We start from the raw sequence: 27,818 nt of genomic DNA, 5'->3' as shown, positions 1-27,818 counted from the left end.
GAGGGACTGTCAGTTATTACTATGGCTATGTGGCGTGTTTCCCCGAGCGTGATCCGGCTCGTAAGATCATCATTGTTGGGGACCCGAGTGGCTGGAACACCTGGATGTGGCAGATAAAGGGTCATTTCCAGAGTGTGGGACTGGACCGCGTGTCTGCCTGGGGGGTTGCCAACTGAGATTCCAAGTTGTTTCGTCATGTAGTGGGTGCGGCAACGCACTGTACCAGGGAATGCTCCCAAACTTGACTTGACAGACAAGAGCTTTGTGTTTTCTTTCACAGCTGACATTACTGCTGCTTCCGTAAAGGTCTGTTCAAAGGCATGCAACATCCACATACGGGCACAGTCAACCTTAATCTGGCCCGTGTCCCTTGCCACAACACTTTCGCTTCTACAGGGACCCTGCAAGCACTGATTCGTCTCCCTTCCATTGCCACCATATGGCATTAAGGCAGGAGCCTTACCAGAGCAGCTGGTTGCCCTTGCTTCTAAAGCGTTCAGCAGGAGACACCATTCAAGCTTCAAGCGCCAGCCATACTTTTCTGTTGGGTCCATCTCCCAACCACCTGCTTTCACCCTCTTCAGCACCAGCTCCTTTCCTGATCCTGCCTCTTTGTCCTTCTCTATTTAACCTCCGATCCCTTCCCCTCCTGTTCTGTGCTCAGGCTCCTTTATATATATCTACAAGGGATGAGGGTTCACTGGCACTACTTACAGCCTCTGGAACGGTGATAAGGCAATTGACCGGACTGAAGGTGTCTGCAAATTAAATCATGAGCTGATAATTGTCCTATCAACCTCCATTGGTTCTCCACCATGCTACCGTCCACATACCTGTGCCCTATCAAAGTCTGAGCGCTCCTTTAATTATTTTGAATTACACAAAGCCATAAAACTGTTATATCACAGATCTCTAGCTGTGTTTATTGCTACAATCTAGGCCATTTCATTCCTAAACAAAAGTTACCTGCAGCTCCACTGTGTATGATGCAAGAGCAAAACAGTTTATTGGAGACTCTAGGAGAAGTTGCCATGATCTGATGAGACCAATGTTAAACGTTTCAGTCATTAGACTAAATGTAATTTTTAAACACTGTACATTATCAAACATACACCATCCCCATACTGAAGCGCCATGATGGCAACATCAGTTTGTGGGGTTGCATCTCTGTAACAGGCTTATGAGAGCAAAATGAATGAAATTATGGAGAACCTGATGCAGTCTGCAAGAGACCTCCACCCTGAGAGAAGATTTGTTTTCCAGCAAGACAATGACCCCAAACATAAAGCTGAAGCTACAAAGGAATGGCTTCAAAACTCAACGTGAATGTCCTGGAGTCACCAGGTCACAGTCCATACCCCAATCCAATTGAGAATTTGTGTCTGGACTTGACAAAGTCTGTTCACTCATGATCTCCATGCATCATGACAGAGCTTGAGCAGTTGTGCAAAGGAGAATAGAGGAACGGCAGTGTGAAGATGTGCAAAGCTGATAGAGATGTGTGCACACAGACTCAAGGCTGCCAAAGGTCCAATTACTAAATACTGACTTGAAGGGGGTGAACACTTAAGTGTTTAAAGATTTTGTGACTTTATGCTAATTTGTAATTAATTTATAGAGTATTTCACTGAAACGTTCACAGTAGATCACAGAGATTTTCACTTATCATGTTTGTGTGAGTTGCCTTGTACCACTATGCCCACACGATTATAAATCCAAAGCACCCCTCCAACTCTGTGCTACCTGTATCTAACCAGCCTAGCTGCTTTGTCTTCCATACCTCATCCCAAAAGCTTAGTGGAGAATTATGATGCTAGAGCAGGTCCATTAAGGCCGGGCCTCATATTTAAAAAACATGTTTTTTGGTATTGGATAGCAATTAAAGATTTGTTTTGGGTTTACTATTTCTCTACTTGCATTCTACCCTGCTTAACACTGTCTAGATTTGTGTGCTCTTTGTCTGGCCCATGGAGGCCTATTGTGTTGTCTACCTGCCATTCAAAACTGCTTCATTTGAGCTTAATTTAGGCAAGCAGAGGAATTTAGAGATATACAAAGGAGAAACGTCCAGACCAAGAACAGGGTATATGGGTGCACCTTGTAAAACTGCAAGTTGTTTTAGGACCTTATAAGGAAGGCAGATTTCCTAAGGAAAAAAAAAGAAGAATCTCAGACTAGTTGACCTCTCTGGAACGTGAACACTTTCTAATGAGCTGATGCAGCCTGTAAAGGGAGTGTGGCACACTGGGATAAGCCAGCAGGATCCAAACCCTTGTTTATTACTCTGTTTTCTTCTAGTCAGTTACAAGATGAGAACATTGGAGAAATAAATCTTTTTTTTTTACTGTCTTTGGCTGCAGGTGGCAAGTTTCATGAGAGCCCACGCAACATCACCACATCGCTGGGAAAAGAAGTGACATTGATCTGTAAAATATATTGGGTTGGGCCAGCTCCAGAAATCGAGTGGCTGCGGGATGGCAAGCCTGTTGATGAACATGACACCAATCAAATCCAGGTGCCCATGGACATAGACGATGAGGTCCTTGTTGTGGGCGAGCTCAGGTAACTGAAACAAAAATGATTCCGCCTGTTTGTGTCCTCAGTTAACTTTGTAATTTGGTGCTTGTCACTCATGTATACTGTATGTATGAGGGGGGACAAAAAATACCCAAAACTGTTAAAAAAACAACTTTATAACGCAGCTTACAGCAATTCCCTTCTAGCCACTGTCAATACACTTTTCACAATCATGTCTCCCATTCCTGTTAACATTTCCTGCACTCATTTTTTGTTACTGTCTCTAGAGCCTCCACTCATTTTTTCCTAAATTTCTAACACAGTAGCAAATCATCTTCCCTTTTGGTCTCAATTTTAAATTTGGTAATAAAAAAAAAGTCACATGGAGTGAGACCTTGTGAATACAGGACGTGCAAAGCAAGAGCCACATTCTTTATAAAAACTCTTCTGTGGTCATTTTTTTGTTGACGCTTTCCAGCAGACGCCTCGGTAGTTCAGCGTAATGTCACTGATTAACAGTTTGATTATGGAGAAACTGCTTATTAATGTGGAAAAATGCGATCATCATTGTCTGATGTTCAATATCACCTGACATGTTTTTTTTTTCGGCTTACAAAATAAAAAAAGTTACTGAAGTAAATTGCACAACCTTAGAATAAATGTCAGAAATATGCATCTCGATCAATTCAGCCCAATACTACTGATTAATAATGCTAGGCATTCAATACCTAGCAGTACCATCAATAACTACAACCTATTTCCATGACCAATTGCTACAATTTTTGGGTCCTCCCTTGTATATAAAATATTTTGTAGGACATCTTGGATTAAGGCTTTATATGAATAATAATAATAATAATATACAATTTTAATAATTATAATAGGGGTGCCAAAACAATGTTTCATATGGTGGTTGCCAGTCCCAAAAGAAAACCCCCACTCGCGAAGGTGTCCATTTGCAGATCTCCCTGGGATTTCGCGGTCGCTGATTTCATGTGCAATCGCAATGGCACTGAAGTCCACAGGGGACCCTCGCTCCAGTTATAGATCCAACTGCACGGATCTAAAAGGGGGGCTTTTTTTTGGATGTCTCTTTTTGGTCGCTTGCAAGCAACTCTGCCTAGGGACACAATGTACCCTTAAACCGGTCCTGATAATAATAGTAATGTTCATGCATTTTCCAAACCCACTTATTAGAATTCAGCATAACAATAATCATAATAAATTATAACAAATGTGATATTCATCAGCTTTGAAGGCAGTGTTAAAGTTTTAGGAAAAAGAATTAAATTTCCTATGTCTTCTTCTCTTGGTCTTTAAAGGATCTCCAAGGCCCAGCTGCCGGATATGGGGGGATACCAATGTGCTGTCACAACAGATGATGTGGAGATCCTATCAGATGGAGGTTATCTGGTGCTGGAAGGTGAGAGGACTTTATGTGGAAAATAATGTTGGTCTTTTGTCTATGTAAAAATCTATTCTCTTTAGTCGGAGATTGTCACTTAAGTGAGTTAACTCCTGAGTTCAATGTTCAATAGGGAAATATTCTGTTTTTTACCGAATGCTTACCCAGGGAAAGGAACTAGAGGAGACGTCTTGCTGACAGGCACAGCCAACCTTTTTCTCATAGGCTTGGGTCCCAGTTGTCTCATGGGCTCACAGCAGGGCATTGCACCGAGGCTCATTTCTCTCAACACTCATTGCCACTCCTCAGCCTTACATGAGAGTGTGCATTGGGCCACTCCAGCTACCCCAAAAATGCTCAGTTGCAGTGGCCCTTTCCGGCCCCTTCGAGCGTCAGCCCTAAGCTCTTCCAAGGGGCTGTGCCCCTGGCTGCCTGCCTCCTTCCCTCTGCTCACCAAAGGCTCCCAATCCTGCCATTGCTATAAGTTTTTTTTTTAGATCTTTTAACCTTCGACTCTCTTTATTGTCCCCATCTTTCTCTCTTTTCTCTCCATCTTTCTGCCTTGATCATTCTTTCTTCTCTTGCCATCTTTCTGTCCCAATCTTTATTTCTTTTCTTTCCATCTGTCCCTCTTAGCCATGCAAGCTCCTCTTATCTTGACTTGATTGGGCGTAGATGTGACCCTCCACCCATTCCAATTCATGAATGTGGCACTTAACTGATCCACTCACTTTTGCATGTAAGTGTGAGATCAGCCAAGCACTGCAATCAACCCTGGAACGGCGCTGTCATGTACACATCAGCACCCTCTCTGAGCCTACATGTTCTTGAGATGTGCACCTTGTTGATTCACAACATTGACGCAAACCTTGTTAAACCCATCACCCTTTTGTACACCTATTGGCATCACCATGAAGCACATCTCTACTCAAAGAGTTGTTGGAATCTGAAACAAACCAAGGAGCTTTGTAGATCACATAGAAACTTTAACAACTCAGAAGTTTCTGGATAAGATATTTGGACTGCTCAGATATTAGTTAAACAAACAAAAGACAAATGCACTGAATGGTCTTCTCTCATTCGTCAAATTTCCTATTTTCCTTGATAACCACTGACCCTTATGTACACGTTCATAATTCATAGAACCTTTTATTTTTCGTCTACTGCTCCTCTTAAATGTGGTGTTCCTCAGGGATCCATTTTGGGTCCTATTTCATTCTCTATATACCTTCACCCTATTGGTGCTATTTTTAGGAAATGTAACATTTCTTTTCACTGCTATGCTGAAGATACTCAGGTTTATATTCCCGTCTGCAACTCTGCAATAAATCAACTCCACAACTGTCTTTCTGAACTAAGATCCTAGATGGCTAATATTTTTCTTGATCTAAATCAAAATAAATCGGAGGTGCTTATAGTGAGTCCATCAGCTAAAGCCCAAATTGGTCTTGGATTTCTCAGCTCTTTCTCTGTCTTTTGCAAACCTCAAGTCCGCAATCTTTGTGTTATCTTTGAGAGTAACTTCTCTTTTGAGAAACAGGTTAATTCTGTAACAACAACAACATTTATTTATATAGCACATTTTCACACAAAAAATGTAGCTCAAAGTGCTTTACATAATGAAGAATTGAAAAATAATAGACACAGTAAGAAAATAAAATAAGTCAACATCAATTAACATAGAATAAGAGTAAGGTCTGATGGCCAGGGTGGACAGAAAAAAAAAAACTCCAGACGGCTGGAGAAAAAAATAAAATCTGCAGGGATTCCAGACCATTAGACCGCCCAGTCCCCTCTGTATTCAAGAGTTTTTTTTCTCCAGCTTCAACTATTAGGTAAGATCAAGCCTTTTTTATCTTCTAGGGATCTTGAGAAAGCTACTCATGCTTTTATCTTTTCTTGCCTTGATTACTGCGACTCGCTGTATTCTGGGATTAGCAAATCCCTGATATGCAGGTTACAGTTGATCCAGAATGCTGCCGCTCGCTTTCTGGTCAGGGCAAGAAAGTCTGATTCTGTTTCTCTAATATTAGCTTCTTTACACTGGCAGCCTGTCAGTTTTCAAATTGATTTTAAAATCTTGTTGCTAGTTTTTAAATCTTTACATGGACTTCTCCTGCCTATTTATCTGAATTGTGTTTTTTACACCAGCCATCTAGAGTGCTTAGATCTTCTGGTCAGTTGTCTCTTGTTGTCCCTCGTACCAAGTGTAAAACTAAGGGGGACAGAGCATTTGCAGCTGCTGCTCCTTGCCTGTGTTACTCTTTACCTCATCACATAATGGAGTCGTCTACAATTGAACTGTTCAAAACGAGATTAAAGACTCATTTCTATTCACTTGCTTTCCATGACCTTCAGTAATACTGATGGTTTCCTCATTGTGATTATATGACATTACTTCTATTTATTATTTATTTCATTTATGTTCATTTATTTTATTTCTATTTATGTTATTCATGTTAATTGTACGTTTTTCTTTTATTCTATTATTCTAAAGCACTTTGGCCACAGCATTCCTATGCTGTTGCTATATAAATAAATTGACATTAACATTAACCGTATTAGCCCAAGGCACCACTGTAAACTTTTCTAACATGTAACATTAGCGAACATTTTATTAGTCCACCTCAGCACACACCTACTCTGTTACCACATAACATTTGCTGTGATCAGTAATTCTTATAAATATTTTGCAGCTTCCCTGAACTGTTATTATTAAATTATACATCTATACGTACAGTATGTGCCTTCCAGCCATAAAATAAGGGTCACTGCTCTTCTGTGGTGCAAACGGAAATCGGAGCAGCCATGTGTACTGCTAGAAAAATGAGAAACTGACTGATTAAGGTCAAAACACACCATCTTTCTACATGTGTACAAGAAAAGCTGTATAGCCAACCCAAACAAAATGATCACAAAAGTACAGATAATTATTAACACCTTTGTACTATCATGGGAGATACCAGACATACCATTGTCACATCCATCCATCCATTTTCTGAATCTGTTAACATTCAGCAGCCCTGGTTGAAGTACTGAATCAAATGTGGATGAGCAGGAGGTCTAATGTAGGACACTCTTAGATGTGCAGCCATACTCACTCCAACAAGCGCAAATTATAATCATCAGTTAGCCAAAAAAAAACACTCCTTGTGGCCAGGGAAGATAGATAATTCAGACAAAACTTGCAGAGACATGAGCAGAGTGCTATTCAGCTTTAAACAGCAGCCATAACCACTGTGGCCGAAGGACACCCAGCCCTCTCACATCTGAGTGCTTTGTTGATTTGTTTCAAGGCCCCAAATTGGTCTTACACTGTTAAACAATCACATGATATTTATTGGTAGTTGTACATTTACTTTGGTGGGTAGAGGTGGGGTATTTATAGTACAGTATCTTGATCTCCTTTGGGTTACTGATATATTTTATTTTTGTTCTTTATTTCGCATTATGCAATTTGTTGTATTTCAACCTCATACATATGCAATTTCTTGTATTAGGAATTTGTTTTTGCATACCCCTTGGGGTCAGAGTAGGATCTCTTTTGGCAGTGACAGGGATTTGAACCAGCAACCTTCTGGATACCAGCACAGATCCTTAGCCCTTAGATCCTTTAGGTTCTGCAAAGAGAATGCTCAGCCCTTCACATGCACTAGCACAAATGTAATAAGTACCATATGATAACATTCTTTTTTAATTTTATCTTTATTTTTCTCCCCCTAAAGGTTTACCTCATTTTACTGAAGAACCTCAGAATTTTGATGTAGTAGCAAACCAGGCCTTTAACCTCACCTGCCATGCCCAAGGACCCCCTGACCCAGTCAGGGTCATCTGGCTGCAGAATGATGCCCCCCTTAACTTACTTCAGGATGACATGGCCCTGTCTCCTTCAACACTCTCTGTCCAAGGTGAGATTCAACTTTAATCTAAGCTTTATGGAGAAACAACAGGTGGCACAGTGATCAGCACGTCTGCTTCTTAAATCTCCCATTCTAGGTTTAAACATACAGTAGCACTCTGTGTGAGGGTTGTGAACGTACTACCTGTGTCCTTGTGAGTGTGTCTTTGACTTTCCAGAGGGGTGCACATTAGATTAATTGACCCTGCACTGCTGCAAGCATAAGTGCCAACCCACCTCAGCACTTATTGTGATTAAGCGGATTTGAGAATGTTGTTTTGCAAGAATAAACTCACTTTGAGTACATCTAGGATTGATCTTAAAAAGAGCATGTTACACATTATCAAGCTATATTTTTCATCTTCTTTTGCTTAAGGCACACTATTCGTTTGGCGTTCACGTTATCTCCTGGTGGTTCACGCTGTCATGGATCCTGTAACACACATGAAGCCACAAATCCTGTCTACTAACCTTGCCTGCCCATGCCATGTGGTGGTTTGTTTGTGGCTAAACTGGGAAACACAAATTACAAGAGAAAGTCAGCCTGCAGTGTGCGTGACATGAGTGAGGGAATTCACTGTTATAGGCCCGACCCAGAGACCAGACCGACAACACAAACCAGCATGGGTTTTGAACAGGAGTCTTGCAGTTCTCTGACCTCACAATTTTCTGTCATTTTCTGTATTACTTAATCACAGATGGCCATAATATGTGATGCTCTCTGATGGAGTGATACTGCGCTTTTGAAAAATTGGAACATGTTGCTGTGTTAATCTTTTGTTGGTAATCTCCTAAATCCTGTCATTTTAGGAGCTAAAAAAGGTGGCATTGCAAATATTTTATACATAGTAATCTGTTGTTTTTTTTTTTTTTTGGTTATTTCTGTAAAGTCTTTCATTTTATTTTTATTTAATAGATTTTTTATTCAGCTGAATAGGTTTTAAATATACATACAGTACATTCAGTTAATCCAGTTCAGGGGTCTCATTTATATAACTTTCAATCAGATTTATAAAACCTTGTATGCACACATTTCTTTGCAATTTACCCTTTATAAATCACAGTCACCTTGTAAATATGGATACAATACACGAAAATGCCTCAAATCCCGCCTGGTTGCCACCATGAAACAACCATATATGGACAATGCTAATCAACCTCATACATATGCAATCACAGTGCTGCAGACTCTCATTGGCTGGTAGAGGAGCCTCCTACATAACTCACCCAGTACCATCAATCAGCAAGTTGCCTGCCTACGCACTTTGCCTCATGAATCATGGGGTGACGCAGGTCACGGAGCCGCAGCATTTTTTACTGTCATCGTGGCACCAAAGAAGATTTGTGTATCAATGGAATTTCACTGCTTATTCTTAAGGAAAGCAGCTTCATTCTCACTAGATGGCCTTATTCAGTACATGTATTGGGCTGCTTTTGGTGAGTATTGGCACTGATTTTTAGGACACCGTCATGATGAAACCCCTCCACACATGCCAATCACCGCTCTCCAATCGAATGAAAGTTTATCTCGGGGCTTAAAATTGAGGTGCCATGGGGTGGCAATATGAGTGCCATCAACTTCACCAGTCACATTAAAACGAGACACTACTGAAAATGGAATTTTTATATTGACATGTATCTGCACACGATACAAAAACTGAATGCACTGCAGCTTTGAGCCATTTTGTAACTTCAGTGGTATGATTCCAGTCGTTCATTATAGCTTTGGTCACAACTTTGATGAGAATTATGACAAGGGGTTAAAAGAAGCATGGTTTTCACCATTTGCTATCTGATTTTGCAGATAAATCCCCAAAGATTATTTAGCATACACTTTTGTTTGTGGGTGGCACAGTGGGTAGCGCTGCTGCCTCGCAGTTAGGAGACCCGGGTTCACTTCCCAGGTCCTCCCTGCATGGAGTTTGCATGTTCTCCCCGTGTCTGCGTGGGTTTCCTCAGGGTGCTCCGGTTTCCTTCCACAGTCCAAAGACATGCAGGTTAGGTGCATTGGCGATCCTAAATTGTCCCTTGTGTGCGCTTGGTGTGGGTGTGTCTGTGTGCCCTGCCTGGGGTTTGTTTCCTGCCTTGTGCACTGTGTTGGCTGAGATTGGCTCCAGTGGACCCCCGTGACCCTGTAGTTAGGATATAATGGATGGATGGACTTTTGTTTGTATCTGTTTGACTTTTTGTTTGTTTTTAGTTCCTATGAAAGTGCCACTTGACTTCCTGGTTATGATTCTATTTTTAACGTTTGTCTTCACCATTTGTTTTGACACCTTTTTTTGTGACTTCAGTATTATAATATTAATCATTTGCTATGGCCATGTCACAACCGCAACGACCATTATAAAGAGGGGTAAAAGGGACAAGTTCTTGACCATTTTCTATACGAGTTTGCCAATAAATCCCCAAAGGCTATTTAGCATTTTCTGACCTTCTGATCCCTTTTTTGTTAGCGTCTTTTATTTGTACCCCTTTGACTCGATTTTTGCACAGTGTTTCTGGCTTGTCTGAAAGTGTTACAGCCCTGTTTTTGAACTACGTCTCATTTACCACTTAGTCCTATGCTTATACAGTAAACTGACTTTTTCATCCGAGACAGCACAGGGGGGACAGGCAGCATTCCCTATAGCTAACTTTCCAGTGGAGAAAATACAGTAATGATTCCATTTGGTGTGTTTTCAGATGGAAAATATGTTCCATGTCCCATTTAATGAGAAAACTTACAGGTTACCAGAAAAGTATGACAAGTCTTTAGGGCACACTTCTCTTTGTTTTCTACCCTAAAAAACCTTTAAAACTCCCCAAAAACCCTTTAATTGAGTTTGACAGTCTACATTTGTAAAATCAACAGTGCAAAACATTTTACTGTCAGTTTCATCAATTACTGTACTACAAAAATCAACACTTGACTGTTTCTTTTATTACTACTTTCTAGCATATTCTTTACACCTAATTAAAATGTCTGATTAGTATGGTCACTCAGTCAGTCAGTCATCATCCAACCCGCTATATCCTAACTACAGGGTCACGGGGGTCTGCTGGAGCCAATCCCAGCCAACCCAGGGTGCAAGGCAGGAAACAAACCCCGGGCAGGGCGCCAGCCCACCGCATGGCACACACACACACACCAAGCACACACTATAGGGACAATTTAGAATCGCCAACGCACCTAACCTGCATGTCTTGGGACTGTGGCAGGAAACCCACGCAGACACGGGGAGAACATGCAAACTCCACGCAGGGAAGACCCGGGAAGCAAACCCAAGTCTCCTTAGCCATTGTGTTTTCCCTGAAATTTATTTGTTGCCATTAGGCTGCAGGTTTTGGTCTCCAAAAGAAAAGAGCAACAGTTTCCAGAGCTTATCTATTTCCAGAATTATATGTGTTGTTAGTTTCAGTAGTGGTAGGGATCCTGCTAAGGACTGAATTATTGTTGAGTACATTATTAATCATAATTAATTTTATCTATGAAAATGTTTTAAGTGTGCATTCTGATTTACAACAATTACTGGGAAGCAAACCCAGGTCTCCTTACTGTGAGGCAGCAGCACTACCACTGCGCCACCGTGCCGCTCCTTTGATTAGTATGGGGATTCTGAAATTTCAAGACACACTACACACAGCTTTGTCAGATTCTACTAGCTGAACTAAATAGATTAAATGCTATTCTGGTAAATTAATGATGTCTAAATGGACTTACAAATTCTGTCTTCTAAACAGATGAACTGTTTAATATACATATGGCCACCACATGGAAAACAATCTTGTGACTGTGTAGTTACCCTTTAAAACCCTTAACATCTGTACCAGCACCATTCCAAAGTAATTTCCCACTGCCATTTCTGTATCACATCCATCCATCCATCCATCAGCCCATCCTTTCATTTCTGGCTTGATGCATTCTGAGTTTTTCCTGGTACATTTAGCATCAGACCAGCCCTGAAAGGAGCACCAGTGTACCATAGGCCATACATACACACATACATATGAATACCTGAATCATTTAAAGTAGAGAGTAAAGCTAACAGTTCTGTGTTTGGAAGTAACCTGAGAACAATCCATGAAAACAAGTCAAGAGCATGTCGACTACACAGAGGTCGAGATTTGAACCCAAGCATCTTGATCTGTGAGGCCGCAGCCCAAAACACACCTACCGATGTGCCAACTTCAGCACATACATACCTTCTGAAACCCACTTAATCCAAATCACTGGTCATGCTGGACCAGAGTCAGTGCTGCTATCGCTGAGCTCATGGCAGGAATGAGCCTGAATGGCAGGTCACAGCAATGGCAGTAAAAAAGTGCATTTCAAATTTCTATTTCTAAGTAAGCACATAAGGTTATGATTAAAAAATGTTTTTATCAGTTAAACTAAATCTGATTTTAGTCATTTTTATCTTGGCTAAAAGAAATGCAGATGGAGTGGGGTGTGGGCTTCTGTTTCACAGATGGAACATTTTGGATTCCAAGTCTGCATGTTCTTCTCATGTCTGTGTAGTTTTCCTTCTCGTACTAAAGTTTTATATATACAACCCCACATAGCTAATTTAGCCAAGTAGGCGTATGAGTGCCCACTGCGATGGACTGATATACCCTCTGTAGTCTTTGTGTTGCCAGGATCTGTGACCCAGAATTAGATTAAGAAAAGTAGACTTTTATGTTCTGTAATGCAAACAACATAAATAAATGTGTCTAAATCAAAATATGGGGGGAAATGCAGCCCTCTTATAAAAAACAAGAAAAGTCAGCAATGAATCGGTCTGTTTTGCCCAGAGGGGACTGGGCGGTCTCTTGGTCTGGAACCCCTACAGATTTTATTTTTTTCTCCAGCCTTTGGAGTTTTTTTTTGTTTTTTCTGTCCATCCTGGCCATCGGACCTTACTCTTATTTTATGTTAATTAATGTTGACTTATGTTTATTTTTTACTGTGTCTTCTATTTTTCTATTCATTTTGTAAAGCACTTTGAGCTACATTTTTTTTGTATGAATATGTGCTATATAAATAAATGTTGATTGATTGATTGATTGATGGTTTATAAACACAGAGTGCTACTCAGTCACACCTCTCCATGGCCTGCCTCACTCTGTCCATCTATTCTGAACCCCACGCTGCCTCCTCTGCGTTTGGCCCCAGTCATTCTCTATGACATCTCAGTGTGCTCTTCTTCCCTGTCTCCCGTGTCTGCCACTCTTGGCACTGCCAACGGGGATTTCACAATTTTCCAACTAGTCTGAGATGTTTTTAAAGACCCAGCTGTTGATTCACAACACACAAACATTAAAGCTGATGGGTTAGTCAGAGTTTGGAATGACGGCAGCTGTGCTGGTCGGCAGTGAGTGGGCTGATGTTTTTTGTTTTTTTCTTAATTTCTCTCATTTATTTGATTTGAACTGAAGCCACACGCCTGTTTTGTATTCCTTATAATTCTGGGTAAATCCTGAAAAGCTGAATCATGCTTTGGAGAACTGTTTTAAAGTAATCTAACCCAAATGTATTAAATGACTGATGAGCTGCATGTGGGAAAAGACATAGGAGATTGTGGGAAGGAGGGCTTGTGGCTGCCTGACTAAAAATAAACAGATAAATAAATAACTATACATTTATCCTAGCTCACCTGCCTTAACACAATGAGAAAATGATGCCCTATAAATTAAAAAATAATAATACAGTAAGTTCACTTTACTAGGGACAGCCTTGCTAATGTTGTTCTCAGTAAGTGGCTGACGTTTCGTTAGCCTCTGGGAGATTTCAGTACTTCTGAGTTGTTACTTCATATTGAATCTTTTTCTTTGTTTGATTTCTAGATGATTAGGAATGTGCTATTCAATCTGATTGGAATAAAGTGAGGTGTTGAATGTTTCACTGAATTGTAAAAAACAATGTTAGAAAGTTAATGTTGATGACATAAGTGTTTACTTAATTAGACAGTGATATAGGTTTAACATAGTTACATAGATAATGGAAGATTATTGTTTATTTCCTTAGATCAGGGGGTCTCCAACCTTTTTTTCCCCTGAGAGCTACTTTTACAAAATGAAAATGGCCGAGAGCTCCTCATGTTTTCTAACGTTTATTCTCATAGCTTATTTCAACCCAGACAAACTGAATAAGATTGTTTTGCCTGAACATTTACAAAATGTTGATGTCCACAACTCAGTTTTTGCATTAAAACATCACAAAAAAAATGTAGTTCACCTGCAAGTGCATTTTGTATGTCTGTGTACATTTTCACACTTTTGAATTAAAACGTGAACGCTGTCAAAACAAAACAATGCAATTACAAATCCAAACACAAAGGCAAAGTGAGCAGGGGGCAAAGTCAGTCAGTCAGTCTCCAACCCGCTATATCCTAACAAAGGGTCACGGGGGTCTGCTGCAGCCAATCCCAGCCAACACAGGGTGCAATGGCAGGAACAAATCCCCCAGCAGGGTGCCAGCCCACCGCAGGAGGGGCAAAATCCCCTAGTATAATATATAAAATCCAATGTGTCTCTGTCTGTATGTCTGTCCGCTTTTCATAAGAGAAATACTTAACGGATTTAGATCAGGTTTTTTTCTAGAATTTCTTTGAACATTCCGGTTGATTTTGCGACTTCTCTCATTTCGCTATGTATCATAGTTCGCTTGCGGTACTGATTTATTTGCGCGAATCCAAGATCCATGCAACGGGCTGGTGGGAGAGGCCTTCCTCACTCACTCACTCGCCAGTTTCGGGGCGTCTTCCTTAACTCCGCTTAGCTGGCGAACGACAGAACAACTGAATTCAACTTTGTTTGATATTTTAAATAAAGTGTTACTTAGGTCTTGGTGAATTTTGATTCCAGATATTCTCCTAAGTGTATGGCACATTGAAAACATAGATTGCAATTCAGATTGCAAATTGTTAATAGAATATTATGCATACCTTCTGGTCAATCAGTCCACCGAGTGCCATTGTGCTAAGTTTATTGAGTGCGTTTTCCTGGTGAAAGAAAGAAAGAAAGAAAGAAAGAAAGAAAGAAAGAAAGAAAGAAAGAAAGAAAGAAAGAAAGAACTGAGATTTCCTTTTTACTTTGACAAATATATGCCTGAGCAGGATAGTGAATGTAATTTACTAGCATCAGTGACGTAATAAATTAAACAAATTACTGAAAATAAGAGAACTGAGTGACAGATGAGTATATTAGTTTACAAATTAACTCAAATTTCAACATTAATTGTGTTTTTGATTGTTTAAAATGTTAAAGGCTGTAAATTTTTATGTAGTACTGAGGAATTTAACTTGCAGAGGCAGGGTGAAAGACAAGAATACTTCCATATACATAAACAAAGATCAGGAAATGAATGAGGAGAAAGCACAGTGAAAATGGGCAGAGGTCAATAACAGGAAGGAAGCCAAAACCAAGACCACCATAGCCGAAAATAAAAACCAGAAGACAAAGTCGGAAGCACTCTAGATACAAAGGTTTTTTAATAAAAGTATTTGGAAACTGAAAACTCACAGAAAGATTTTAGAATTCAAGCCCAAATCTTGGACACCAGTCATCTTGCACCACTGTCTTGAATAATGTTGTGGTGCTGACATTATGTGGTAAATTCCCAAGAAGAGCAATGTCTTCCTAGTCAGCTTGTATTAGCGAGATAATTTAATTATGCACATGCACAGTCTTGCAAAAAATAAGTGATAAGGAGCCAGCTTTACAGACTCCTTATGTATACAACTGAAGGTCTCTATAGTTCTGGATAATCCTTACATACCACAAAACCATCTTCACTAAAAAAATTGATTTCTGATCATACAAATCATTGCACCTCCTTGCCTTAGATTTCAGTTGCTTTTTTTAATTACTGTACATAAAACATCCATCCATTTCCCTAACCTGCTTAATCCAACTTCAGAAAAGAACAGAAAAGGAATTTGTGCACAAAAAGCTGGTGAGCATTAGAACACTCTAGAAGAGAACAGGTCATTCAGCCCAACAACGCTCACCAGTCCTATCCACTTATTCCTTCCAAAAAAACATTGAGTCGAGTTTTTCTGTCTACCACATTACTTGGTAGCTTATTCCAAGTGTCTATCGTTCTTTGTGTAGTTAAAAACTTCCTAATGTTTGTGCAAAACTTACCTTTAACAAGTTTCCAACTGTGTCCCCGTGTTCTTGATGAAATACCAGTCTCGAACCACTGGACTAATTCCCTTCATAATTTTAAACAGTTCAATCATGTCACCTCTTAATCTTCTTTTGCTTAAACTGTAAAGGCTCAGCTCTTTTAATCTTTCCTCATAATTCAACCCCTGTAGTCCTGGAATCAGCCTAGTTGCTGTTCTCTGGACCTTTTCTAGCATTGCTATGTCCTTTTTGTAGCCTGGAGACCAAAACTGCACCCAGTACTCCAGATGAGGCCTCACCAGTGCATTATAAAGGTTGAGCATAACCTTCTGTGACTTGTTCTCCACTCATCAAGGCGCTAAATAACCTGACATTCTGTTAGCCTTCTTAATGGCTTCTGAACACTGTCGATAACTGGAACACTAGAAGTCGATAGCTTTGAGTCCACTATGACTCCTAAATCCTTCTCATAAGGTGTACTCTCAATTTTCCGACCACCCATTGTGTATTCAAACCTAATATTTTTACTTCCTATGTGTAATACTTTACATTTACTGACATTAAATTTCATTTGCCACAAATCTGCCCAAGCCTGTATGCTATCCAAGTCCTTCTGTAATGATATAACGGATTCCAAATTATCTGCTAATCCACCTATCTTGGTATCATCTGCAAACTTAACCAGCTTGTTACTTATATTCCTATCCAAATCATTTATATATATTAAAAATAGCAGCGGCCCTAGCACTGACCCCTGTGAACACCACTCTTAACATCGGCCAGTTCTGATGAGGTTCCTCACACCATCACCCTCTGCTTCCTGTGTCTGAGCCAGTTCTGCACCCATCTAAAAACATCACCCTGAACTCCCACTTCTGTTAATTTGATGCCCAACCTCTCATGTGGCACCTTGTCAAATGCTTTCTGAAAGTCCAGATAAATAATATCATAAGCTCCACTTTGATCGTATCCTTTTGTTGCCTCCTCATAGAATTCCAGCATGTTAGTAAAACACGACCTCCCTCTTCTGACTCCATGCTGACTGTTCAGTTATAACTCCTGTCCTTGCCATGTGTTGCTCAATCTTATCCTTAATAATTCCTTCCATTAATTTTCCTGTGATGCATGTTAAGCTTACTGGCGTATAGTTGCTTGGATCTGCCCGGTCACTCTTTTTATATAATTGGTTGACTGGATCTCCTTACCATATTTGGTGGGACTGGTTTCTTTTCATACAGTATATCACAATGGTGGCATCTGGGCATCATAACCACAATGAAATGGCCACAGCAGTTTTAAGAATTCCAAAATATTGCAGGCAGTGACATCATTAAAATAATAGCAAACAATATCAAAAACTATCAAAATTAAAGTACAAGGCAAGAAGAAATTAAATAATAAGAAAACCTTCTATAGACAGCTGTGTGCCTTTCCAAATCCTATCCATTCATTTGAATTGACCACAGGTTGACTTCGGACAAGGTGTAGAAACATCAAAAGAATGGGAGGCACCAGAGCCACATTTCATAGTAAAGTCATAGTAATGACTTCGAATACTTGTGGCAATAGCACATTTCTGGTTTTTATTTTTAATAAATTTGCAAAAATTCTGAAAAATTCTGTTTGTGTCATTCTCGGAAATTGAATGTTGTTTGATTAGAAAAAATTACTTTAAACAATTTAAGCACAATATTTTCTGAAGGCACTGTATATAGTATAGACAAAAATACAGAGTAAAACAGATAGGAATAATTATAAAATAATTAAACAAACCATGATAATATGCACCTAATAATATTATGACTGAGATGTGGCCAGCTGAAGGAAAGGAAGGAAGAAAAAACAAAAAAAGCCTTTGAAAGCACTCCTGTTGGTCCGTGGTCACTTATAACAAAACCACAGTAGCACAGAGCCCTGGATCTGATGACCTTGGCTGACCATCCACCTACCACCTCCTGGCCATTCCACAATATCATAGGTGGAGACAGGACAGTGTAGGTCATTTTCTGTGAGGAGTTCCTGATATTCTGCCCCCTTAATATTAGGGTTAAGGAGGGGATTCTACATTTGCCCCTTATCCAGTGTGCGTATCCTTCAGTGGACTGGTTGAGATAACAGATGAGACAGAACCTTATTTGTACTCAGGGGGAATTTGGCTTTTTACACAAGTTAATTGAGTGAATTAACAAATAAATAGATAAATAAAAAAAGTTGCTATATCAGTGCCGGAATCCAACACAGACTGACACCGGAGGCACACTTATAAAAATAAATAAACTTTTATTTTCTTTGCCTGGGGGCCATGTCTTCCCTGCGTACAGCAGGCACAACACAGTCCCACAAACTCAAATGGCACAACACAAAATAAATTCTTCTTTCCTCCACTCCTCTCTGGCAGCTTTGTCTCTCTCCTCCCGACTCTGGCTCCTGGAGTGGTGGCTGCTGGCTCCTTTTATAATGCACCCGGAAGTGCTCCAGGTGCTTGATGACCGCATTTGTGGCAGAACGTCTGGGTGTGGCGGAGGGACTGCCCATAAGGGCTCAGCAACTCCAGCTGCAGCACCCCCTGGCGGCGCCTGCGGGTCCCAATAGGGCTGCACCAAAGTCCAACTCCCATGAAGCCCTGCGGGAGTCCGAGGCAATGCTGCAGCCCAGGGGTGTTGCCATCTAGCGTTCTGGGGGAGGTAACGTACCGGCCACACTTGCTCCCCTGGTCTTGCCAGCGTGGAGGTATCCCGGCCAGGCAAGGGCCCCGGCCGCACGCTACAATACATATACACATATACTATGGTCTGAAGACACACCAGAATGACTAAAAGAAAGAAAATTAAAATGAAAAAAAATCTGACTTGGCAGTCCCAATCCCTGTGTGTCATTATATAGGTGTATTGCTGTTGGTATAAAGGAGCCCCTGTTGTGTTTCTTGACACACTTCTACTGAACAATTCATTGTCTGAAAGTCTTCATTGTGAGTGTGTCAAAAAGAGGATGTGTAGCATTGTTCTTAATGGCACGTAGTCTTATTTTCATTCTTTTTCTGCTCTGAACTTCAGAAGTCCAGAGTGTATTCCATAATTGAGCCTGCCTTTTAATTAGGTTGTTAATTTGGTAGGCCTCTCTTCAAGTAATGTTACAAGCCCAGCTCACCAAAGAGCTGAAAATCACAATAGCAGTCACAGAGTTCTAGAACATGGGAAGGACATCATTACAGACATTAAAGGAACACAGTCTCATAAGAAAAAAGCCTGCTCTTGTCTTTCTTGTATAGATCCTCTGTGTTATGAGACCAGTCCATCCTGTTATTGAGGTGGATCCTAAGTATTTGCAGAAGTGTACCACCACTGAATATTGACCAAAATTGGAGGTTCTTTGGTGTGGAAGAAATCAATAACCAGTTCCTTGGTTTTGCTGATGTTAAGTTGCTGTCAATTCTTTCTGCACCACCTGACTCCTCTCCTCTGTCTCATCCCTCTTGTCGATACACCCAACAAGTGCAGAATCATTGGAGAATTTCTGCGTCATGACCTGATGTTATATTTGTAGTCAAAGGTTTACAAGGTGAAGAGTAATGGAGACAGGACTGTTCCTTGAGGTGCTCCATTGTTGTTCACATTTGTATCAGAGGCGCAGTCCTTGAGTGTCACAAACTGCGGTCTGTTTGACAGAAAGTCCATTATCCAGGACACCATAGGCTCATCCACTTGCATATCTCTAGAGCTTACTGTAACAGCTGGAAAGTATTGAAGACATTGGAGACATCAAAAAATGTAATCCTCATAGTGTTGCCAGCTTTGTTTAAGTGAGAATAAGCCTTGTGGAGCCTCTCAAAGCTGTTCATGATGTTGTCACCTTCCCTGTGCCCAAAGCTGGACTGGAAAGAAGTAATTAAATGTAGGGATAGGTGGGTGACCACTGCTTAAAGTCTCTTTGGATCAAATGCAATTTGGACAAATAGAATTTTGACTATAATCTGGATTTAGTGGAGATCCTGTAAATATTGTCATAATCTGGGCCTGTTCTTTCAGCTTCAGTTCTTTGAGTTGACAACAGTCTCTCAGAATCTACCCCTGTCCTCACCCCGCCTACTGCATGATAATATGGTGTCCAAAGTTTTTCCAAAAAAAAAAGAAGAACCAAAAGCCATTAACTCAGCAATTCAAACTCAAAGAGTACAGAAGTCAGCAGCAAGGGCTTCCTAAAAAATAGTTTCTCCAACAGAAAAGTATCTCAAAAAATATTTCTCTCAGCCATCCTTCAGAAGGTGAGTCAGGCATTGGGTGTGAATAATGCAGGTCACTGACGTGGTGTGAGCCCTTTAGTGTCACTGTGACCGCCAATCAGTCACTTTAAAGCCTCATCCCTTTAATGATTCACGCCAAGGTGTCTAATCTGCATGTCTATGGCAGAATTACCTACCTCATATTTGGAAACACCTAACATCCTAATTAGAGCAGGCTTCATAAAGTTCTGCAATCTAGCATATTACAAACATTTACAAAGTATTTGGAGAAGGTTCAAACAGCACATGGAGTAAAAAGACCAGAAATGCACTGGATTTTGTGTACTTTATTTATAGTAGTAGAGTAATGTATCATGTTAGCCATTTATGGATGCAATGAGAAGTGAAGCGAAATGATACCTTTTATTATCTAACTGAGTAGATTACAATATGCAAACTCAGACCCCTTCTCAGGCAATGGGCAATACAGAAACTGGAATTACTTAAGTTTCTATAGGCACCTTGAAAGGAACACAATTCTAAAACCCTTCTTTGAGACATCTTTAGTGTACACTCGTGGCCAAAAGTTTTCAGAATGACACAAGTATTGGTTTTCACAAAGTTTGCTGCTTCAGTGTTTTGAGATCTTTTTGTCAGATGTTACTATGGTATACTGAAGTAGAATTACAAGCATTTCATAAGTTTCAAAGGATTTTATTGACAATTACATGAAGTTTATGCAAAGAGTTAATGTTTGTTGTGTTGGCCCTTCTTTTTCAAAGTTTCTGTAGTTCACCCTGGCATGTTGTCATTCAACCTCTGGGTCAAATCCTGACTGATGGCAGCCCATTCTTGCATAATCAATGTCTGTCAACATTTATGCAGGTTTTTTTTTGTTCACCTTTCTCTTGAGGATCAACCACAAGCCCTAAATGGGATTAAGGTCTGGGGAGTTTCCTGGCCATGGACCAAACATTTCAATGTTTTGTTCCTCGAGCCACTTAGTTCTCACTTTTGCCTTATGGCCTGGTGCTCCATCATGCTGGAAAACACATTGTTGGTCACTAAACTGTTCTTGGATGGTTGGGAGAAGTTGCTCTCAGAGGATGTTTTGGTCACATTCTTTATTCATGGCTGTGTTCTTAGGCAAAATTAAGTTTGAGCCCACTCCCTTCTCTGAGAGGCAACCCAACACATGAATGGTCTCAGAATGCTTTACTTTTGGCATGACACAGGACTGATGGTAGCGCTCACCATTTCTTTTCCAGACAATCTTTTTTACGCTTGCCCTGAACAATCAGAAAGGGGATTCATTAGAGAAAATGATTTTACCCCAGCAGTCCTTAGCAGTTCAATCTCTGTCTGTACTTTTTGCAGAATATCAGTCTGTCCCTGATGTTTTTATTGGCTTCTTTGCTGCCCTTCTTGACACCCACCAGGCCATCCTCCAAAAGTCTTCACCTCACTGTGCGTGCAGATGCACTCACACCTGCCTGCTGCCATTCCTGAGCAAGCTCTGCCCTACTGGTGAATAAAGAATGGGATGAAAACATCCTCTGAGAGCAACTTCTCCCAACAATCCAAGAACAGTTTGGTGACCCACAATGCCTTTTCCAGCATGATGGAGCACTGAGCCATAAGGTAAAAGTGATAACTAAGTGGCTCAGGGAGCAAAACCTCAAAATTTTGGGTCCATTGCCAAGAAACTCCCCAGACCTTAATACCATTGAGAACTTGAGGTCAATCATCAAGAGGTGGGTGGACAAACAAAAAACCACAAATTCTGACAAACTCCAAGCATTGATTATGCAAGAACGGGCTGCCATCAGTCAGGATTTAGCCCAGAAGTTTATTGACAGCTTGCCAGGGCGAATTGCAGAGGTCTTGAAAAAGAAGGGCCAACACTGCAAATATTGACTCTTTGCTTAAACTTCATGTAATTGTCAATAAAAGCCTTTGAAACTTATGGAATTCTTGTATTTATACTTCAGTATACCATAGAAACATATGACAAAAATATCTAAAAACACTGAAGCAGCAAACTTTGTGAAAACCAAGACTTGTGTCATTCTCAAAACCTTTGACTACAACTGTATTTTTAGGGTTTTAGAATTGTGTTTCTTTCCTGGTGTGTCTGTAAATAAAGATGGGAATCAACATATGATGTTATGCCAATCTAACACATGTCACACTTGCACCAGGCTACTCTATGTTGACATCTTTTAGTAGAGAAGGAAACTCACATGAACTCACATACTGTAAACACAGGGAGAAACTGCAAATGTGAGACAGAAAGCAACATTTCCAAAAATCAAAACACATAGTCTGTGACGTTATCTCCTATGCCACCATGTTTCATCATTGCACCTCACAGGCAAACTTTGATATATTGTAGGGGATTTAATTCATCCATCCAAGATTGATGTACAGCAAAATAGTAGCCACCCATCTATTTATCTTTTGAACCTAATTTTTCTGTTACGGTGTCTCAGTTGACTGGGTCTATTCTGACAGAATAAAACGGAAGACAGAAAGAACCCTCAGAATGGGACAACAGGCCAAAACAACACACATTTATTTCTAAATTTACCTTAAATTGTATTCTCTGGGAAGCCTAATCTCAACTAGCTTGTATCGTCTTGCATCCTGGTAGCTTGGATGTACAATGCCAGATCATTCTTGGCCTATGTTCCTAAAAATAATAATACATACATTTCAGATCTTGTCGGTATCAGCATCTTGTCCTCTTGGCTTTGCTTATTGTCAGTATGATAGCCTCTTATTTGACTCTTTCCTGTTACACAAATCCCTTTCCTCTCTTGCCTGTGGCGCTTCAAGGCTATATTTAAAAAGTGTTTGGCTAAGAAATGTTTTGCTGTCTGTCTGTTCAAGGAGGGATGAATTAACCCCTAAAGTCTCTCCACATATTTTGTGGTTTTCTGCCTGTTATGTGCTACTCGTGTGCTAAGATTTGTTCATAACACCATTATGGAAGCATTATCATTGCATGGAATTGTCTTAATTTAGCTTTTCTTAGCGTGTGATCGAGCACCAGGAGTGATTCTAGGGACTTAGGGACACCCTAGGCAAAAAAACTCCATGGGGCTCTCCAAGTTGCCCTCCTCTGAGTCCCGACATTGTAAAATTTATTACCATTATTTAAGAGGAAAGTCTGAAAACAGAGAGAATTTAATAAACACAAATCCTTTGTGTTAATTTTGAAAAAAGCCGATTGTATAAAGAAAACAACATAATTAAAGCACCATTTGCACAGAAAATGCAAAAGAAATAAAGTAAATGTAAACATTTTAAATAAGTAAAAAAGTACAGTGGTGTGAAAAACTATTTGCCCCCTTCCTGATTTCTTATTCTTTTGCATGTTTGTCACACAAAATGTTTCTGAATATCAAACACATTTAACCATTAGTCAAATATAACACAAGTAAACACAAAATGCAGTTTTAAATGATGGTTTTTATTATTTAGGGAGAAAAAAAAAATCCAAACCTACATGACCCTGTGTGAAAAAGTAATTGCCCCCTGAACCTAATAACTGGTTGGGCCACCCTTAGCAGCAATAACTGCAATCAAGCGCTTATGATAACATGCAATGAGTCTTTTACAGCGCTCTGGAGGAATTTTGGCCCACTCATCTTTGCAGAATTGTTGTAATTCAGCTTTATTTGAGGGTTTTCTAGCATGAACTGCCTTTTTAAGGTCATGCCATAGCATCTCAATTGGATTCAGGTCAGGACTTTGACTAGGCCACTCCAAAGTCTTCATTTTGTTTTTCTTCAGCCATTCAGAGGTGGATTTGCTGGTGTGTTTTGGGTCATTGTCCTGTTGCAGCACCCAAGATCGCTTCAGCTTGAGTTGACGAACAGATGGCCGGACATTCTCCTTCAGGATTTTTGGTAGACAGTAGAATTCATGGTTCCATCTATCACAGCAAGCCTTCCAGGTCCTGAAGCAGCAAAACAACCCCAGACCATCACACTACCACCACCATATTTTACTGTTGGTATGATGTTCTTTTTCTGAAATGCTGTGTTCCTTTTACGCCAGATGTAACGGGACATTTGCCTTCCAAAAGTTCAACTTTTGTCTCATCAGTCCACAAGGTATTTTCCCAAAAGTCTTGGCAATCATTGAGATGTTTCTTAGCAAAATTGAGACGAGCCCTAATGTTCTTTTTGCTTAACAGTGGTTTGCATCTTGAAATCTGCCATGCAGGCCGTTTTGCCAGTCTCTTTCTTATGGTGGAGTCGTGAACACTGACCTTAATTGAGGCAAGTGAGGCCTGCAGTTCTTTAGACGTTGTCCTGGGGTCTTTGTGACCTCTCGGATGAGTCGTCTCTGCGCCTTGGGGTAATTTTGGTCGGCCAGCCACTCCTGGGAAGGTTCACCACTGTTCCATGTTTTTGCCATTTGTGGATAATGGCTCTCACTGTGGTTCGCTGGAGTCCCAAAGCTTTAGAAATGGCTTTATAACCTTTACCAGACTGATAGATCTCAATTACTTCTGTTCTCATTTGTTCCTGAATTTCTTTGGATCTTGGCATGATGTCTAGCTTTTGAGGTGCTTTTGGTCTACTTCTCTGTGTCAGGCAGCTCCTATTTAAGTGATTTCTTGATTGAAAAGGTGTGGCAGTAATCAGGCCTGGGGGTGGCTACGGAAATTGAACTCAGGTGTGATACACCACAGTTAGGTTATTTTTTAACAAGGGGCAATTACTTTTTCACACAGGGCCATGTAGGTTTGGATTTTTTTTTCTCCCTAAATAATAAAAACCATCATTTAAAAACTGCATTTTGTGTTTACTTGTGTTATATTTGACTAATGGTTAAATGTGTTTGATGATCAAAAACATTTTGTGTGACAAACATGCAAAAGAATAAGAAATCAGGAAGGGGCAAATAGTTTTTCACACCACTGTATATAAAATGCAAGATAAATATAAGGTACACATAAATACAAATTGCACAACAAAATATAAAAAAAAATAAACGAAGTGCATAAAAATACCTCACAAAGGTACTGCTGTAACTTTTAAAATTGCTGTTTGCAGGTCTAAAACCTAAGCTGCACATGCTGAAGGACACACAACATATAGACGTGCTTTTAACAAATCAGTTTTACGTTTAGCGCTGAGCTCATCGTTGCTTCAGAGTTTAGCAAGTTTGTTGTGAGACATTCGCTGGATGATCAACTTCGGGTCATAGGTTTCCTCTCTCAGTCAGATGCCGACTTTTATTCCAGCTGCAGTTTTTCTTTTTTTTTTACAGATTTAGTTTCTTTTTTGCTCCAGATGTGTTATCAGCTGCTCTCCTTTGCCTCTGTAAAATGCTCCATCTGTTCATTCATTCAGTGTGTGAGACGCTCCTTCCAATTCCGTAAATAAGTATGCCCAGGTTTACATGACAATACTGAATTGAATCAACATTACAGATTCTCTGCTACTGACCACCGTTCGTTCCTCCTGTTCTTGTTTTATTTTTTTAAACTTTATGCTTCCAGACATGTAAATGTTCTTCAAGAGTTTTGGAAACAGCTCCGACTACATTAAGGTTACTAAAAAAGTAGTATTCATCACAGACACTCTTACAGCAGAGATTGGAGCCAATTCTGTCGCTGCAGTGTGTCAATGCTATGTTTTTTGGGGGGCTTGTTCCCACTGATTTGTTGTTGCATAGAGTTCCTATGTAAACAGACAAGTTTGGGGTCTCGGCCTGTCCTGTTGCTACATCTCAGCTGAGCACGTCTGTGTGCCACCATCACGAAGAACAAAACAAACATCCTTATTAATGAAAATAAGCTATTTATGCGGTCATACTTGGTAGTTTTTCAATCAATAGCATAATTTTAGATTTTTATGTATTTAATCAGAATTTATCTTTTAAATATATTAATAAAAATTTAACAACAAATTTGAGAGTTTTGAAAGAAAATATCAGTACAGCAAAGTAATACCTAAAGTATGAGGACATTTTGAAGGTGCAGGAATAGGTGAACCCTTAGTTCTATGACTTACAGGAAGATAAAGCAGGATCGGGTGAGTCGATGACCGGGTTAACCAATGAAACTGAAGGTCTGAAATGAAATGGTGGGTTGCGGTTAGCAAACATAAACATTTGCTGATGTCAGTAACTTCCTACGAGTGTAACTCCATGCCTTAAACTAAGAAAATGTCATTAGAACTGAGGAAAAAATAGCAGATATACATTAATTTGGAAAAAGCTATTTCAAAAATGTCCTCTGTTGGGCAAGTCATATACAAGTGGAGGGCATTTACAGCGATGGCAGTCCACAGAAGTAAACATGTTCCTCGGATTTCACCCAAGACCACCAAGAGAATAATAAAAGATGCAACATATAATTAAAACATGTAAATGCTTTCAGACAAGAGTTAAACGTCAGAAGTGCAATGCAGTTTATTTCATGAATTTTATTGCAAACGGAAACATTGAGTTTAGCTGCAAAATCATTTTCACGCAAATCGTTTCACTCATCACTACTAATTACATTAAGTTCTAAGCTGTATTCATCAATATTACAGATATCGACATCGATTCAGATTATCTGACGTCAACTCCGCTGTCTCTATCACTCCTCTCTCTTGTTGATCAAACATGTTCAGAGGTTGTTTTGTGAGGTGGAATGTCATTGGCAGAGTAAGAAATGACCACTTTTTACTGGAGATCATTATTTAAACACTAAATACAGGCAGATGCATGCAGAATTAATACGTGTAAATGCTTCCAGACAGGAACTAAAATGCTTTTCTTCACATTCTCCTTTTGGCTTTCGGGTAAAGGGTGAATCACGTACTTGAGGACATCAGTGGAAATTAAGGGGAAGTGCCGTTAAAAATGAAGCCAGGAATACGTAAAGAGTTGTGGGATTTTCAAACAAACTACCGAGACATGAAGTTGAAGCAGAAACCTTGACAACATTTAAGAAGACTCTGGGTGAGATATTCGGACAGCTTAGTCAGTCAGTCAGTCAGTCAGTCAGTCGTTTTCCAACCCGCTATATCCTAACACAGGGTCACGGGGGTCTGCTGGGGCCAATCCCAGCCAACACAGGGCACAAGGCAGAAACAAATCCCGGGCAGGGTGCCAGCCCACCGCAGGGCATGGGACAGCTTAGCTATAAGCTAAATAAATGGACTTGATGGACTGAATGGTCTCCTCTTGTTCGTCAAATTTATTATGTTTCTTATGTGTGAATTTTATTAATTTCCCTTAGACGAGAAATGTAATTCACTTTGAAAATTGCTTGGCAAAGTGAAACATGAGTTTCGCTGTAAATTCAGTTTCACACAAATTGCTTCACTTATCACTACTGATGACTCTAAGCTGAATTCATCCATAAGACTCTGCTGTTAGCTGTCCATTGTTATCCTAGTTGCTCCTTGTCTCTCACCCTCTTTCTGCTGAACCAATTCTCCACATTCGATGCTTTTTGTCGCCCGCTAAATTCATTCCATTGTGCTAAGATATACCTTTGTTATGTTAATTGTTTTTGACTGCAGGTTATCCAACCCACTATATCCTAATTACAGGGTCACGGGGGTCTGCTGGAGCCAATACCAGCCAATACAGGGCGCAAGGCAAGAAACAAACCCTGGGCAGGGTGCCAGCCCACCGCAGGGTGAGCACACACACACAGAGCACAATTTAGA

At 40.1% G+C, this 27,818-nt stretch overlaps 1 protein-coding gene across 3 annotated transcripts in view; it reads left to right on the top strand.

Moving 5' to 3' along the window:
* Window positions 1-27,818, top strand: part of LOC120538751 (tyrosine-protein kinase receptor UFO) — a 227,379-nt gene that overhangs the window by 76,134 nt on the left and 123,427 nt on the right. For all 3 annotated transcript variants that reach the window (XM_039768203.1, XM_039768201.1, XM_039768204.1), the window contains exons 2-4: window positions 2,361-2,562; window positions 3,840-3,940; window positions 7,648-7,830. In XM_039768203.1, the coding sequence (XP_039624137.1) occupies window positions 2,361-2,562; window positions 3,840-3,940; window positions 7,648-7,830 (486 nt within the window). The remainder of the gene's footprint in view (window positions 1-2,360; window positions 2,563-3,839; window positions 3,941-7,647; window positions 7,831-27,818) is intronic.

The sequence above is a fragment of the Polypterus senegalus genome, chromosome 11 (genome assembly GCF_016835505.1).
Source record: "Polypterus senegalus isolate Bchr_013 chromosome 11, ASM1683550v1, whole genome shotgun sequence".
Taxonomy (NCBI): domain Eukaryota; kingdom Metazoa; phylum Chordata; class Cladistia; order Polypteriformes; family Polypteridae; genus Polypterus; species Polypterus senegalus.
The sequence above is the reverse complement of the archived record's forward strand: the minus strand, read 5'-3'. Positions and strand labels throughout refer to the sequence as shown.